The 17717-nt window shown below is 37.8% G+C and overlaps 3 protein-coding genes across 6 annotated transcripts in view; 1 reads left to right on the plus strand and 2 right to left on the minus strand.

The window, feature by feature from the left end:
• Window positions 1–17717, plus strand: part of LOC106880284 (uncharacterized) — a 37065-nt gene that overhangs the window by 16844 nt on the left and 2504 nt on the right. Inside the window, exons 2-3 of one of the 3 annotated variants that reach the window (XM_089339180.1) lie at window positions 13138–13410; window positions 17030–17173. In XM_089339180.1, coding sequence (XP_089195306.1) covers window positions 13386–13410; window positions 17030–17173 — 169 coding nt within the window. In that variant the 5' untranslated portion in view covers window positions 13138–13385. Of the gene's footprint in view, window positions 1–13137; window positions 13411–14501; window positions 14827–17029; window positions 17174–17717 lie in introns of those variants that run through there. The other 2 variants (XM_014930157.3, XM_052975393.2) reach the window with 2 other exon arrangements.
• LOC106880283 (uncharacterized) lies at window positions 184–5431 on the minus strand. The gene is made up of 3 exons (XM_014930155.3): window positions 4497–5431; window positions 3164–3307; window positions 184–1963 (listed from the first exon to the last, which is right to left on the minus strand). The coding sequence occupies exons 1-3, from the start codon at window positions 4657–4659 to the stop codon at window positions 1803–1805; spliced, it is 468 nt and encodes a 155-aa protein (XP_014785641.1). The 5' UTR covers window positions 4660–5431; the 3' UTR covers window positions 184–1802.
• Window positions 8264–12472, minus strand: LOC106880282 (uncharacterized). 2 transcript variants are annotated; one of them, XM_014930154.3, is made up of 3 exons: window positions 12117–12472; window positions 10265–10342; window positions 8264–8806 (listed from the first exon to the last, which is right to left on the minus strand). In XM_014930154.3, the coding sequence occupies exons 1-3, from the start codon at window positions 12445–12447 to the stop codon at window positions 8670–8672; spliced, it is 546 nt and encodes a 181-aa protein (XP_014785640.1). In that variant the 5' UTR covers window positions 12448–12472; the 3' UTR covers window positions 8264–8669. The 2 variants fall into 2 exon arrangements, with proteins under 2 accessions (XP_014785640.1, XP_014785639.1); XM_014930153.2 differs by having other exon boundaries at window positions 10199–10342; window positions 12117–12467.

Raw genomic sequence — 17717 nt, forward strand, 5'->3', positions numbered from 1 at the left:
AAAAAAATAAGCATAAGTCTTGGGGTCAAGTTGTTCAAATGAAATTCTTCAAAGTGGTGCTCCAGCATGGCCACAGTCCAATGCTTCAAACAGATAAAAGATGAAAGATAAGAATAAAAAATGCAGGAAAAAAAAAGGGGGTTTGAGTAGGAAAAAAGTAAATGAAAAAGTCTGAGGCAATTCTTTTTTGGAGTAGATATTTTCTTTTTATTTGTCGTTAATCATTATTCAGGATACATGTCAGGAGGGTGTCGATAGGAGAGAGGGAGTGAAAAAAAGACTTAAAATTCTTACTGAACTTAAACCTAAAACCATGGTTTCACAATTCACAGATAGACTTATTTTGTTTCATGTTAATGCCATCATCCAGGCCTGTCCGAGATGTGTGTGGAATAATAAAAGTGTTCAGTAAATTCTTGTACATTATCCAAGCATTACTGACTCAATGGAATTATGTTGGACAGTTGCCATCAGGTGTCGGATGGATCTGGCTATTAACTGCTGATTCCATCATGAAGATCATCCCAGTGCCATCTGGTGGCCAGGAAAGCCAGGCAGTTCTCCTCTGCCTGGTAGCAATGGTAAAAGAGATTGCCTGGCAGACAAGACTCAAAGGACAGAAGACAAACACTTTCTTCTCCAGTGAAACCCTCATTGACTTCTTTTTAAGTTCCATTTAACTCTTTAGTATTCGAATGGGATGTATCCAGCCCCAAATACTATCTTGGTTTTATGTTCAAACTTACACATACCCTATAATGTCATTGTAAAAATATATAATGACAACATTGGAGTCTCAAAGCGATGAGTTAATCCATGATTAATTCTAAGCAATGTGATTAAATAAGGATTGCTTTTGGCAGAATAATCTGAACCCCAAAGGGTTAAAAAGGAAGGTGAGGGTAGCAACAGAAATTCTGGTCCCTAGAAAATTTGTTGAAAGATGCATGGGTGTAGCAAGGAGGGCTTGAGCTTGAACCTGTAGGATGGGAGAGGGAAGCTTCCCTTTGGTGTCCTCTGTGGTAGGGATAATCCACAATAGTGATATTTCTTGGTTACCCCTGGGTGGTACTTTCCATCTACCAGAGAACCGTCTTGTTAATTGTTATTGTTTTATTGCTTACACGCATTTATGTAAATCCCCAGTCCTTTGTATATGCATGGTCCTAAATGTTTTTTTTAAGCCCTTGTGGCTAATAAACAAATCATTAGCAGGATCGTTAGAATGCCAAACAAAGTGCTTGATGACATTTCTTCTGGTTTTTGCATTCTGAGTTCAAATTCCGCCAAGGCCGACTTTACATTTACTCCTTTCAGGTCAAAATTATAAGTACCAGGTGAGCAAATGGGGTTGATGTAATCAACCAGCTCAATCCAACAAAACTTTCATAGTAGAAAGGATTATTATTATTATTATTATTATTATTATTATTAGGAGTAGAAGTATTAGTTTTATTAATATTCTTTAAGGTCAGCAAAAGCTGACAGAATCGTTAGCACCTGAGAGAAAAGGTTTAGCAACATTCCTTCCAGCTCTTTACATTGTGAAGTCAAATTCTGTCATGATTGATTTTGCTTTTCATCGTTTTTTTTTGGGGGGGGGGGGGTTAATTAAATACAGTACCACTCAAGAACTGGGGTCAATGTAATCAGCTACTCCCCACCCCCACTGCCCTCAAAATTTCAGCTTTGTGCCTATACCTGAAAGGATTATCATCATCATCATTATTATTATTATTATTATCATCATTATTATAAAGGTGGGTTATGGAAGAATTGGTAAGAGCACCAGGATGGTATGATCAGGAACGCAATTCGAGTGATGACGAGGAATTGGATGACGAAAGGGTATAACCCGCAAAAAAGAAAAAAAATGCCGCTGAACATAAGGAAAAGACAAAACAGACATGCAGCGTAAATTCTTCAACACAGTATATCATAATTCCAATCAGTATCGTAGCAGCTGGAAGTAGAAGAAACAAACATTATTATCACCATCATCATCATCATCATAATCATCATTATTATTATTATTATTATATTCACATACACACTGTGATGTCCAACTTTTGAAAGGTCCTTTTCACATGCCACCAGCATCGACCACTTTTTACTCTGTGAGGCCCAAATCTCAAAAGGTGCTTCTTATGTGCCACTGGCACAGGTGCCAGTTATGTGACACCAGCATCAGCCACAGCTACAATTTCACTTGGCTTCATGGGTCCTCTCAAGCACAGCATATCACCGAAGGTCTCGGACATTAGTCATTGCTTCTGTGCAGCTCAAAGTTTGAAGACCATGCTTCACTACCTTGTCTCATGTCTTCTTGGGTCTACCTCTTCCACAGGTTCCCTCCACAGTTAGAGATCGGCATGTCCATATACATCACATGACCACACCAGTGCAGTTGTCTCCCTTGCACACCACATCTGCTGCCTCTTATACCCAACTGTTCTCTCAAGATGCTTACACTCTGTCATACATACACACACATACACATACGAGGGTGAGTCAAAAAGTAATGCCATTTTGTTTAGGACAGGTATAATTACCAACACAGGAACATGTATCATACATCAAAATGAAGCTGGTCCTCTGTGGATCACATCCCTACTTCTCAACACAGTCACCGTTTCTCTCAATAGCAATGTTCCACCTTTGAATGAGAGCATGTATCCCTGCCCCGTAAAATTCTGTTGACTGTTCTTTGAGCCACTTCTTCACTACAGTTTTCACTTCCTCGTCACTGGAATAATTTAGTGCCTTCAGACTACCATCTCTTCGGCCCCATGAAAGAGGGTTTGAGAGGCAAACATTATTCCAGTGACGAGGAAGTGAAAACTGTAGTGAAGAAGTGGCTCAAAGAACAGTCAACAGAATTTTACAGGGCAGGGATACATGCTCTCATTCGAAGGTGGAACATTGCTATTGAGAGAAACGGTGACAATGTTGAGAAGTAGGGATGTGATCCACAGAGGACCAGCTTCATTTTGATGTATGATACATGTTCCTGTGTTGGTAATTATACCTGTCTTAAACAAAATGGCATTACTTTTTTACTTATATATATACTTTTTTACTTATATATATATACAAATACACACACACACACACGCATATACAGATTTCTGTGTAGATACAGATGTATAGTTGACCGACTTACCTGATAACATGCTTAAACATGGAATCAATATCTGTTCGTATGGAAAAGGAACATTTTTACAAGTACTCAAAATGGAGACAACACACGTAGTCAGGGCAGTGATCAGTCCAATTACTTCCAGACACTGGAAAATCAGGAAAGATTCTGAAAAGGAAAAAACAACCTTTATATAATAATAGCCAAAATATGGCTGCTTGGTCAGTCAATCGGTTGGTTGGTTGGTTGGCTGGTAGGTTGGCTGGTTGGTTGGCTGGTTGGTTGGCTGGTAGGTTGGCTGGTTGGTTGGCTGGTCTCCAGCACACTTCAGTTCAGGTATTGGCAACCTTTCTTCTTTGAGAGACAGACCACAGAAGACACAGCCCATCGTCATCAGGTGGGCCACACTAGTTTCAAAATGGCAGGGTCACTTTTCATTTTCATTTGGTGTGCCATTCAGAAATCCTATGCTCCTCATGTGGTACATGGGTCACAGGCTGCTGGATGTTGCCCTTAACTGCTTTAGATCATAAAGAGAGAAAGAAGGTGGATAGGGAGGAGGAGAGAGAGGGAGGAGAAAGAGGGAGAGAGGCAGTTGGAGGAGAGAGAAGCAGGAAAAGAGAGAGAGAGTGGGACTGAACCTAGAACCATGAGGTTGGGAAGCAAGCTTCTTACTACAGTCATGTCTGCACCTTTGTATGTATATATATATATATATATATATTTTTTTTTTTAATTAGCATTTATTTTATCATTTTGGATAAGAACCAAGAAACTTGATAAAAGCTAACTTAGAATTACTGTATGCATGCCACATATTCTGGTGCTACTTCTGATAGCCAAAGCACACTTCCAAAGTTGCTCATCATATGACGAATAATGGAAGGGCGTATGGTTTGTACGAGCTGCTAAACATAACAGCCAAATCTCTATCGTATCACACTTTTTTAGTTTTAGACGGAAAGAGGTGGGGAAAAAGCAAATAGAGAGAAAAAGAGAGAGGGGGAGAAAGAGAGGCATAGAGAAAGACAGAGAGAGACACCAAAACACGAGTGAGAGGAAGGAAAGAACGAAGGAAGAGACAGGAGAGAGAAAAGAAGTGAATGAGGAAAAAAAAAGAAAGTAAGATAGATAGAGAGAAAGAAAGAGAGTGAAAGAATGAAATAGAATGAAAGAAACAAAGTAACCAACAAAAACAAGCCAACAGACACTGATCCAGAAACGAGTTAAAGCTTCGGTCGAAACCTTAGTCGATCCGCCTTTAAACCACCAATCATCAACAACAACAACATTAACAAGACAATCACGAAATGAATGAAACTTCACAACAGCTCCTTGTCTCTTCTATTGCTCTTACCGTCTCCAGATTTCCGCCTTTCACATTCCTCGTAGCAAACCTGCCAAAGACCAAATTTTAAATTGCCAATTTTATCCCAGTATGGAATCGCAACAGATATAAAGTGCATTAACACGGCAGCTAGGCTTAGAGCCACCACCGCCACTGCCGCTGTACTCGCCATTATTACTGTTATGATAATTTGTAATTTCTTTTATTGTTTATCCCGTTATATGTCTAAAACTGCACGATTCCCTTGTCTTCGTAGCATCCAAAATCTTTGAGGTTCTGGGTTTTTTTTTCTTTTGTGGCCCTCGTGACCAATAAAGAATTATTTATTATTTCTTAATAATTACACGTTCATTTATAAATCCACACCGTTTTGTTTTTCTATTGTCCTTACTCTGGCCGTTTCGTTACCTGTTCCTTGAGGTCAATGAAGAAAGAATTATATTTGTTTGTCTTTGATTGTTTATGCGGTTATATTAAAGGGAAAATCGCAACGGCCCCATGTCGAAACGTTTTGGGTTTTGTTTTGTTCTCTTTTTTTTTTGTTGTTATTTTCTTTTTCTTCAGTCTTGTAGACAACGAAGATATAGTTATATAGTTATTCCGAGTTCAAATCCTGCCGAGATCGATTCAGCTTTTAATCCTTTCGGGGCCGGTTAAGTAAGTACCAGTAGAGCACAGGGATCGATATGATCGACTTCCCGCTTCGAAATTTACTGGCCTTGTATCAAATTTCGAAAAGAAAAAAAAAATTACTTTTGTTGTTGTTGTAGTTGTTATTGTTGATTTTTTTTTTCGAATGTATCCTTCAGTCTCTCGAACGCGGTTTCTCTGAATTGTTCGACGTGGTTGTAGAACATTTGCGAAGGTTTCCGTTTGTTTATATTTAAATAAACAGAAAAATAAATAAATAAAAGTGGCTTCTGTTTAAAAATGGAAATTGTTGTCCTATACGTCACCCCAGGGAGAGAGAGAGAGGTGGGTGAGGAGAGAGATAACGAATGTGTGTGTGTGTATGTATATATATATATATATATATATGTGTGTGTGTGTACATATATACATACATACACACATATGAGATATACATCTTGTATATATATGTATATATATATGTATCTCTCTCTATATATATATCATCATCATCATCGTTTAACGTCCGCTTTCCATGCTAGCATGGGTTGGACGAAGCATGGGTTATATATATATATATATATACACACACACATATATATAATATACATATATCCAAGGTTGCCAGGCCAGGCTGGAGTATGTATGGGTCCCCACCAGTCTTGTTCAGGGTAGCCAACAGTAAGTTTCTATGTGACCCCATAAATGCATCATTCGTTCCATGCTTGGGGAGTTTGTTTTTGTCTTTGTTTTATTTTTTCTGCAAAAAAAAAGATAAAAATAAAAGTGAATCATGTCACTGTTTTGCTTGTCGACTGACCTCGCTCTCGGTACATAGAAACTCTGATAATGATTGAATTGGCTTCATTTTGTCCCAGCAGCCATGATTTGAACCAAAAGATAAGATATGTTATCAATGATATTGTGTTGGACCCTGGTTAAATCCTTTGTTTGGAACTAAATTTTAATCAGGATCAACAAAACAAGTATGTATTGAGTCAAAGAGTCAATGTAATTACCGACTCCCTTAAAATTGCTGCTCTGTGCCAAAATTTGAAACCATTATTATCTCAGAGATGTCCTTACCTTGCAAATGAATTTATCTGAGACCGTGTGTTGGAACTTACACAATTGCTGTGCAAAAGACACATAGAAGTCATTTGAAAGTATGAAAGTTTTTGGCATTAAATGATAAATATTGAAGTGTTAATAGTTTTTGCTTTTCCTTTTTTTTTCACATTGCAGTATTATTATTATTATTATTATTATTATTATTATTTTATGTTTGACTTTTGCTTTGCATCTGTACAAGTTGGCTCCAAGTCTCACCCAGAGACCTCAAGAGACAACAAGTTAGAAGTTCATGTTGATGTTATGCCTAGGGTGCCATATATTTGGTTTTGTGCATAGCGTCTTTGTTTGAACAGGTAAATCTGTTATATCCTTACATTGTTGGATTGTTATAACACTCACTTCAGTATACAGCATACTTAGTAAAACCAGTAAAGACATGACTATCTCTGACCCCCTACAACCTACTCTCATACTTCATGTACTTCTCTTCACTTATAGTGACTAGGTTATTCCATTCGTCACGTAGGAGGGATGTACTATTATTACTAATTCCCTACAACTTCTCCCCTTTTAAGTTTTTCTTGCAAAGTGTCATTTTATTTAGCAATAATTTTCTTATTCACCCCACCTCCCTTTTTTGAGTTTTATTTTTTCATACAGTTTAATATTTTTGGCACTTGGCATCTATTTTCAGGAACACTGTATGTTTTCTTTTCCTCCCACTTGTACACTTGGGTTCAGTTACCTGCAGTAGCATTGGTACTTGGAACATATCCTACAACCATTTCATTGGTTCCCCCAACCTCTTGGGTTTGCTCTCCACAAATCTTTTTTGCAGTTGATTCCTGTGTCTCTTTTTTACTTTTTACCCAATACATCATTTTACTGATGCATTTGATAACTACACCATATTGTCAGCCACCAAGAGACATGCTCAACTGGTTAAGGTCAAACAACTGACAAGGAAACCTATGGTATTGAGCAAAATATTCGGTGTATCCCATCTTTTATACCAAGACAAAACAATGTACATGATAACACTTCCAATCAGTTAAGATGAGAACCCATGAGAGTTACTGCCTGGTACTGCATTGCCAGAAAATCTAGTATTTGTTCTGGTTCTTTAATATTTGATTTCAAATCTCACCAGGGTTAAATATATCTTTCCTCCTTCTGGAGTTGATAAGATGAAGTACCAGTCAAGTACCTGAGTCATATGACCAAGGATTTCTTTAAAACAGCTTCTGGAATTAGAAAATTACTATTCTTAAATCTCACAACGAGAGATATTCAGCAACAGTACTTTGGAGTAAAGATTGTTTGCCAACATCACATGGTAGTCCTGGTTTAGGACGAATGTTGCTGTAATTTAGCCCCAGGAGACATCGTCCCCAACTGGCTATACGACACGATCTGTGTCCTTATATTTTTGAACAAAGGAATCTAGCACCCCCAATCAGCTCAAAACAATATCTGTGTATCGCGATTTCCGGGTTATTTCCCTTCATCAGCACAGAATAATTGTTCGGCTAGAGGTGGCGCTGCCAAATTCCCATTCGAAATATATAGTTTTTTTAAAAATAGTAATTTTCTAATTTATAGATCAGTGACTAGTTGTCACTTTGAAAACTATATATTTTGAATGGGAATTTGGCAGCACCACCTCTAGCCAAACAATTATTCTGTGCTGATGAAGGGAAATGATCTGAAAATCGCAATACACACATATTGTTTTGTGGTGGGTGGAGGTACTACATTCCCTTGTTTGAAAATATAAGGACACAGATCGTGTTGTATAGCCAGCTTGAGATGATGTCTCCTGGGGCTAAATTCCAGCAACATTCGTCCGAAACCAGGACTGCCATGTTATGTTGGCAAACAATCTTTACTCCAGCTTCTGGAATAACCAATTTTTAAAATAAATGAAGATGGAGTATCATAAAAAAAACTTCATAATCTAGATTGTTACTACAGTTCCATAACCCAGGCCAATTGGCTTTTATTTCATTCTTATAAGACATATATTTGTTTCAAATATTTTGTGTAATTTTGTTTAAATTAAAAAAAAACCATTAATTTGTCATTATTTGTATGTTTATTTTATTAATTTTCATTTTTATCTTTTATTGCACGAAAGTCATTCATTGCGCTTCCTTCATGTTTATATATACACACACACATATATATATATAACTTGTGGCATAGTCAGGAATCTGAGCACCCAAGGGGCTGGGGTGGTTAAAACACTTGATTAAGGAAGAGGAAAATTTGGAATCCTTTCAGATCCCTGCTCAAGGACAAAATGTCATTCTTTTATTGCTTTTCTTTTTCCCTTATTATTATTATTATTATTATTATTATTATTAAGGGTGGGTTTGATATTATCAACAGCATGTGCATGTGCACACACGTGTGTATATGTATATGTGCATGTGTGTGTGTGTGTGTATTTTGTAGATTAGGGGAGAATCAGGGTTGTCAGAAACTGTTGTACGATATGATGACCCCTGCAAGAAAGAAGAAAAATGCAGCCCCAGTTGATGAGATGATATAGCAGAAATGCAAATGTAATACATTCACGCCGTGTATGAACATTCCCACCGTTATGGCAGAGCCTGCAAGGAGAAGAGAAAAGAAGAAACAGTTTATTATCATCAGCAGCAACGACATCAAAATCAAAATAATCATCATCATTGTCATCATCACCACCACCACCACCACCACCACCACCACCACGATCATGATGATGATGATCATCATCATCATCATTTAACGTCCATGCTGTCCTGTGCTGGCATGGCCTGGACAGTTCGACAAGATCCAAAGGGTCCAAGGAGGGCATTGTACCCCAGTGTCTTGTCCAGCCATTGTTTCTACATCTGGATGCCCTTCCTAATGCCAACCACTTCACAGTGCAGGATTATGAACCCTGGGGAAGATAGGAGTGAAGGGATCAGGGGACGAAGGGAGGAAAAGGAAAAGGGAGATGATAGCAATGAGATGTCCAAGTGGCCCCTCCATCCATAGACACAGACCCTTTACTTTTTATCTTTTACTTGTTTCAGTTGTTGTACTGTGGCCATGCTGGGGCACTGCCTTGAAGAGATTTTAGTCAAACAACTGAACCTCAGGACTTATTTTTTCTCTAAGCCTGGTACTCATTCTATCAGTTTCTTTTTGCTGAACTGCTATGTTACAGCGTCATAAACACACCAACACTGGTTGTCAAGGGGTGGGGGGGTGCGGGTCAAACACACACACTCTCTCTCTCTCTCTCTCTCTCACACACACACACACATGATAGGCTTCTTTCAGTTTCTATCTATCACATCCACTCACAGGGCTTTGATTGCACCCCCGTCCTCCAAGACTATAGTAGAAAACACTTGCCCAAGGTGCCATGCAATGACACTAGAACGACCGTCATGTGGCTGAGAAGCAAGCGTCTCCGCCACACAGCCTCCGGATATGTACGGATGCTGTACATCTATCTTTTGTATGGATGTACAGGCTGTCCACAAAACCCTTAAACAATTTCAAAAAGTCATTACCAAAATATTTAGAAGTGACATCTAAACTTTTGTGCGTATTACTAGTTTTATTATTAAGGTTTTTTAATAATTTTAATAGTTTTATTAATTACGGAGATGTACTTGCATAGCAAGTGACTTGATCTGAGATTGTCAGCTGAAACAAAAACAATTGCAGCGTGGAAGATGTTTATAAGCCATTTAAAAATGATGCAGCACGAAATTTTGTCGGTGAAGAGGTCATGGTTTCAAAGCAACGAAAATATTTCGACACAAATTGAATTTAAATGTTGAAGTGAATCTAATGGTTTTGTTCTTTTTGTGTGTGTTTTTTTAATGGCTTATAAACACCTTCCACGTGGCAATAGTTTTATTAACATTATATGTTTATGACCGCAATTGATGTTGTAATTTTCATAATTTTTTTTCTGTTTGTCTAATGACTTTATGGACACCTATGTAATTGACTCGACTTACCTGCCAAAATGAAAAGAGTTACAAGAATTAAAATCAATTTTTCTATTGAAATAAAGTTGTAACTACCCAAGGACAAAACGGCACAAGCAATGGCTGCCAGGAACATCCCAGTGACTTCCAAGAACTGGAAAGCTGTCAAATGAGCTAGGGAAAAAAAAAAAAAAAGAAAAGACAATAAATCCTCATTATCATCATCATCATCATGAATTTTATCATCAGCATCATCATCATTATCACCTTCATATCCCCCTCATCTTTGTTGTCATCACTACCAACACCAACAGATGCAGCAGCAGCAACATCATCATTGTCATTGTCATCTTCATCGTTGTGGTCATCATTTTTGTCATCATCACCAACAACCCTACCACCACTGCTGCCATCATCATCATCATCATCATCATCAATGAATGTCCGTGCTGTTTCATGCTGGCATGGACCAGACAGTTTGACCTGATCTGATGCCAGTGAGAGCTGGCAGAATGGTTAGCACTCTAGGCAAGATGCTTAGTGACATTTCGCCTGTCTTTACACTCTGAGTTCAAATTCCATCAAGATCAATTATACTGTTCATCCTTTTGTAAAGTAGTTGACATTTAGAAGACCATCCAACTGTAGAAACGATGCCAAAGTATAGAATAAAGATTGGTTCAATCTTCTTGCTTGCCAGCTCCTGATGAACTCTTCAGCCCATTCCAGCAGAGAAAAAAGGGACGTCAAATGACAACAATGATGATGATGATGATGATACTGATGAGAATTCACCAGCTTTATTAACTTGCAGAAAATCCCAATTCTATTTTTTGGTTATTATTTAACATCATTACTGGAATAACCAGGAGATTCAATTTCATGGTTAAAGGGTTCATGTTCCTAGTTTTAGACATGATTTTTGCTTAGAAAAAGGGGGTTAACGTTCTTGTGGAATGTGATGAATGGAGTGTCTATGAAGAGCAACAATCAATCTTTGCAAAATTATTCGTCTACTGATGAACTGATAACTTGTATGATGATGATGATGATGATGATGACACACACACATGCATATATACACATATATTAACAACTGAGTCAGTGAGACTATTAATCTGCCTAACAACAGTTAACCTGTGTATATTTTCCTAACATGCATGCACACACAAGCACACATATATACACTCACATATATGTGTGCATAAAGTGTGTGAATGTGTGTATATATGCATGTGTGTGTGTGTCTGTCTGCCTGTCTCTCTGTCCGTCTACCTATCTATCTATCTATCTATCTATCACCACCACCACCACCACCAATAACAACAACAACACATCAAAGTAGCGATGGAACGTCTGTGTCTAGAGCAGGAATTCTCAACCATTTTCTTCCTTTGATTACTATTTTATTCCAGTGGACCTTCACAGCCATTCGATGTTTAAAAACTAGTTTTATAGAATCTTCTTTCAAGACCCCTATTTTGTTTTTCCCTCATTTACTTGTGTAGGTTGAACTCTGTGAAATGTTAGAGAAAGGGACTTTGTTGTTTCTTGTAATAAATACCAATACGAGATACATCTAAAGCGACACTTTTTTTCAGGGGCCCTTAAAATACTATTGCAGATCCCCAATTTACTATAATGTTGCATGAATCCCCTAAAATCATATATGGGCCCTGACTGAGAACCACTAGTCTAGATGGTCGGTATAGACCTGCTAAAAATAACAGCCAAATCTCCATTGAATCACACCCAATTTAAAGAGAGAGAGACGAAGATCATATCAAATAATTATAGTTTTAGATGAACATCTTAAAAAAATCAAACAAATAGTTTAAGTAGACTGAGATAGTCACGGCTGGATCAAGTTCGATCTCTCACTGAACAACAATATAACACAATGAATAAGGAATCAGAGAATTTGTTAATTGTGTTGTTTTGTTTTTACCTAAGCCTTTGCTTTTAGTATGACATTCTACTTCGTCACAAATAATCCAGAGTCCTGCGTAATTATTGCCGATCTTCTCCCAGTACGGTAATACCAACGATATGATTTGTAACAAGACAGCAAGAAGGACGGAGAGGACCATGATACTGGATTTCAAAGTGTTTCCCATTATTTTTAATGTCCTTTTTGTTTTGCTTTCTCCCTCGTCGTTTGATGCTCCTAATTGTTTTTTCTTTGTTTGTTGTTTTTTTTTTTGCTTGAATGTTTCAATCTTTTGAACGCCGTTCCTCTGGATTGCTCGACACGACGCTAGAACACACGCACAAGTCATTGATACGTTTGTGCGCACGTGCACACATACCACATACACACATACATCTATAAGCGTGTGATGTGTGCACGTGCATACATATCACATCTATACATTATTACTACGTACCAGTGACGTACCAAAAGGGAGGCGGGGAAGCCGGTCCGCTCTGGGCGGCACAAATTATTTGTATTAATATATCATTAAGAAAAATGCAGTATAAATATTATAGACTTTAATATTGTATAGCAGCTATTCGCATTTCCTTAAAATTTAAATTTATCATCAGTAAACTTGTGTTGTCTGTTAATATTATGTGATATACAAAGCGGCGAGCTGGCAGAATCGTTAGCACGCCGGGCGAAACGCTTAGCGGTATTCCGTCTGCCGTTACGTTCTGAGTTCAAATTCCGCCGAGGTCGACTTTGCCTTTAATCCTTTCGGGGTCGACTAAACAAGTAGTTACAAGTAAAATGACAATTATATATATATATATATATAAAAGGATGCATAAGAAATATGTAAACTGGTTTTATTAATTGAATTACTTTAAAGATGGGACGATTTGTACACGAGGAAGACGATTGAGCAGGAGGATTATTGTTTGGAAGGAGAATTTCCTTCCATTAAGACTTCAGGAAGAACAATTTCTGGCGTTTTCTCTCTCACTTCGCTTAATTTAGGCTTTTTGGACACACTTTCTTTTTACAGGTCAAGAGAAGTCTGCTTTTTCCTGCCTTTCAAAACGTTACGAAGATGTGCCGGAGTAATGTCATTAAATAAAGGAGTTGCACGACCTGTACGTACTGTTTCAGGATGATACTCTCTACAAATTCAGAAACATACTGCCACTTGGCCAACACTGCCTTTAGATCACGCGTAGAGACAGTCGTAATCTATGTCGTTTGAAAGGTGTTTCTGTAAAATTTCATTAAAAGATATCCATTTTCCTGAAAGTTATGAGGGAAGAAAAAAAAACGGATGGTGAGTATTTTCTGACAGTCCTCTCCCCGACTCCGGAAAACATTTTCCCTGAAATGCTTTATAATCGTAAATTGTGCCATTTGAACGGTATTTCCATGGTGCTTCATCAATAAATATCCATTTTCCTGATCTTGTGAATTTTCTGAAAGTCCCTTCAAGCCCACCCCCACCGCGTTCGCGAAATTTTTTTGCCGACGGGAGTTCCGGACGTCATTTGCATACAGCCAATCAGAGCTCAGCAATCAAACTAACTTATGAGCGGCGCATAACAGGTGATGGGCGATAAGATACGGTCACTTGGGTAAGGAATGACCATTGTTCCTTTTCTCTTTTGATAATGCTTGTTGTTCTTGTTCTTGTTTCAACCATGGCTGCCTCTGCGTAGTTATTTGTTCCCATCCACATCTTTACCGTATGGGACCCTAACAAAATCCGATAATAGGTATAGATGCAAATCTATCGAATTACTCGTCTCCTTCTAAAATCAGGCTTAACTTGGCCCTCGGTCGACTTAAAACACCGCTCTTCGTCTTGAGTTTACTTGGTAGAGTGTGTTGTTAACTTGACAAGGTCAAGGTGAGCTCTGATTAGCTGTACGCAAATGAGTTCATTACTGGGATCTGGAACCCCCACCTCCCGTTCGTTTGCACAGTTTTTTTCATATTCGTTTTCTACATATTTGTTTACACCTAATACACTGTTTTTTTTTGTTTGTTTTTGTTAACCGATCTCAAACTGTATATTGACCTAAATTTTATCAATATAAATATTTGTTCGACTGAACCGTATATATATATATATGTAAGAATGCATGTGTGTATGTAAGTGCATTGTATACACGTTTAGGTATTTATGTATATGTGTATAAGAATGTATGTGTGCATGTATGTATATCTACGTATGTATGTGTGTGTGTATACATGTATGTATGTGTACGTATTTATGTACGAACATAGGCATGCATGAATATAAGTTTATGTATATGAAAGTGTGTGTATGTACTTATGCATGTATGTGTGTATGTGTTGGTATATATATTTGTAAGTATATGTTTACACACACACACGAGTATCATCGATGCCACGTGTGTTCAAGCAATCCAAGAAGAACGGCGTTCAAAAGTGAAACTTTCGAAACCTTGAAAACTTCCGAATTCTTTCCAAGCTTTCACACCAAAAGCTTGAAGCCTCAACAAGTAAAAACACTCAGAAGAACCCCAAAACTCCCTGCAAAAGACTTTCAAAATAATGGAACGGAACCTAAAAACCGATGTGCTTGTTGTTCTCTCTATAACTATCACGGTGTTTCATTTGTTATCAGTGTCTCTTCCGTATTGGTATAAATATGAGAAAGGAAGTGAAGGCCTTTGGCGGATCTGTACCGAAGAAGAGTGTCACGAATACGAATACGTTTCAGGTACAAAAGTGACAAAAAAACAAATCCGTTTCCTGCGATTATTTCCTTGCATCCTAAGGCGGCTGTCTGGCAGAATCGTTAGCACGCCGGACAAAATGCGTCGTGGCATTTCGTCTGGCTTTGTGTTCTGAGTTCAAATTCCGCAGAGGTCGACTTTATTCTTTCATCCTTTCAGGAGCAGTGGGTGTGGTCGATTAATTAAGTACCAGTTGACCCCAGTGCTCAATCGATCCCTTCAAGAACTGCTGGCTCTGTGTCAAAATTTGAAAACGTTATTTCATTACTTACACTTGCCTCTTGGGCCAAGCTCTGCTCCTCTTACCCAAAACACCCCACAAAAGACGTTTATCTTACTTTTTTCCTTTCTTTCTGATTTTCCTTCTGACTCTATCTTTCTCTTCCCATTGGATCTTTCTGAACCGTTTCTTTTTCTTTCCCTCTTTTTCTTTCTTACTTTTTTTCACCTTCTTTCTTTCATTCTCTCTCATTCTTTCTTCCTCCTTCTCTCTCTCTCTCATTCACAACTATGTCATGCAATGTATTCTTCCATTGTTTCTTCTTTCAAAAGCAAACAGTAATTCGATGGAAATTTGGTTGCTATTTCTAGCAGTCTATACTGACCACGTAGACGTTCAGTCGTTTGGTTTCGTAACAATATATGATTTGCTGTCATCTTGGTCTTTAAGCTAAAGTTCAGCCCCTTTTCCAGTAGACTTATATCCTTGATGTACCAGTGGTGACCATCCCATATGTTTTACTTAAGAGGTTCGACTCTTGGTGGTCCATAAAAGTTTTTTGCTTTTTTTTTTTTTGTTAAAGTTGCCTGGGGTGCCATGTGCTAGGGGATGCCAAACAAGGCATGACAAAAACAAGGAAATTTCCCATGACCATCAGCTTGTACATGCCACATTCAGCTTGTTTGGGGTGCCAGCAACTCTAGGACCAGCCCTGGCTACTATGGCATTGGGCTAACCAAAGCCTTGTGAGTGGATCTGGTAAATTCTTTATTATTTTCAAAATTAATTAAAACAACGGCAGTATATTTCAACAGAAATATGTTAACAAAAGGGTTAAAGCACTTGTCGTACAGAATTTTCTGGTCTGAGGGAGATCTTTAACTCTTTTCATATTTTATTTCTGCTGAAATTCACTGATGTTGTTTCAGCTAATTTTGAAAATAATGAAGAATTTAGCGAAATAAATTTGTCATTATTAAGCTGTTGCTTTGGAATATAAACGAACATGGAATTTTGACAGCGTATTTTAATTTAGATCACTTTAAAATAGTTTCTGTCTTGGAACCAATGCCAGGTTCAGATGGCTGGGCATAAAATGTGTTAATCTTCACAGTAATTGAAGTCAACAACTTTGATAGAACTCTCCTATGTAAGAAAATTAGGATTGGTACATCATTTGTCTTCTGATACCAACTTGACCAACAAACTCCTGATTCTATGATACACATTTTCTGGTTTAAAGAGATCTAACTTATAACCTTCCTTCAAAATTTCATGTTAAATTTGTTTCATATACCAGTTCAATAATAATAGTTATTTTAACTAAATTCTTCATAATTTTAAAAATCAATTGAAACAAAGGTTAAAGCACTTATTTTTTATGGATTTTCCTGGTCTGAAGCAACAATTAACCTTAGCTGTGTTACAACTGCTTGTCAGATATGAGGAAAACCATCTATATAAACCAAAGGGTCTATCAAAGAAAACACACCAAAGACAAAATTATTAATAGCATTCTAATAAGTTGTTTATGTCACAAATGGTTTACAACAGCTTCACCAATCTTCCCAGATACTGAAAATAACAAGTTTGTAATGTGTTTATCAGGGATCTGAAAGATTAGTTGCTTGCTGACATCAACAATTCCTGACAAGAACCTCTTTCCATGTGTACAATTACTTTCACATACACACACTGGTTCTGAGTTCAGTTCCTAGGTGGAGAGTTGTCTGGGACTCTGACTCCACCAACATCCCTGCTACAAGTACATCTGTTAAAATGTATGCTTCATGACCAGCTTCCCTTACAAAACACAACTCGTTATGCATCTTCTTCTTTATTCCTTAATTTCAAATTAAAACTTCTAATCCTTCCAAATATAATGAAGAAATAGTTATCTCCCTTGCACTAACAAAATCACTAGGGGACGCCACATATTGTTTTCTATTGTTTTCTCTGTTTTGCAGCGGCTTTCAGGGGTTTCCTGAGCATGGAAGTGCTGGGACTGATTTCTGCCACAGCTGTTTCTATACTCTTAATTCTGAAGTTTTATACGAATGTTGAGATTGTACATTTGCAAATTGGGCTTGTATGCCTTTGTTTATTTACAGGTAAGTCGGATGACTATGCATACATACACACATACATGCCTACGTCTATACACACTTCGTCATCGTCATCATCATCATCATCTTCACTATTTAACATCCACTTTCCATGCTGGCATGGGTTGGATGGTTTGACAGGAGGTGACTTAGCAGAAGACTGCACCAGGCTTCAGTGTTTGATCTGGCAATGCATTTCGCCCGGACACCCTTCCTGACACCAACCACTCCACGGAGTGGACCGAGTGCTTTTATTTATACATATGTGTATGTGTATGTGTGTATATACATATATATGTATGTATATATATATATATACATACATATATATATATTTTTTTGTGTGCACAATCTGTGACAGACCATGTCTGTCCTTGGCTGGCCTCAAATCTCACCTGCGAACCCATGGAAAACAAACCTCACCCAGCTATTCTGATTATATGTCTGTGCACACGTTTGAATGTGGTGTGTGCCAGAGGGTTTGCAAATCCAATGGGGGTCTTAAAAGACATGTTAGGATCCACAATGAGCAGAACTTACTTGCAGGTAT

This window comes from Octopus bimaculoides, chromosome 21 (genome assembly GCF_046866305.1).
Source record: "Octopus bimaculoides isolate indiv1 chromosome 21, ASM4686630v1, whole genome shotgun sequence".
NCBI lineage: Eukaryota > Metazoa > Mollusca > Cephalopoda > Octopoda > Octopodidae > Octopus > Octopus bimaculoides.

Excerpts from the sequence above, each read along its gene's own strand:
- LOC106880283 (XM_014930155.3), bottom strand. The coding sequence starts at position 4,659 with ATGGCGAGTACAGCGGCAGTGGCGGTGGTGGCTCTAAGCCTAGCTGCC. Across the intron at positions 3,308-4,496 it reads AAGGCGGAAATCTGGAGACG|AATCTTTCCTGATTTTCCAG; the intron begins GTAAGAGCAATA and ends TTTCCTTTTCAG. Across the intron at positions 1,964-3,163 it reads ATGTTTAAGCATGTTATCAG|CTGCTACGATACTGATTGGA; the intron begins GTAAGTCGGTCA and ends TTCTACTTCCAG.
- LOC106880282 (XM_014930153.2), bottom strand. The coding sequence starts at position 12,447 with ATGACTTGTGCGTGTGTTCTAGCGTCGTGTCGAGCAATCCAGAGGAAC. Across the intron at positions 10,343-12,116 it reads TACTAAAAGCAAAGGCTTAG|CTCATTTGACAGCTTTCCAG; the intron begins GTAAAAACAAAA and ends TTTTTTCCCTAG. Across the intron at positions 8,807-10,198 it reads AACTCTTTTCATTTTGGCAG|GCTCTGCCATAACGGTGGGA; the intron begins GTAAGTCGAGTC and ends TTCTCCTTGCAG.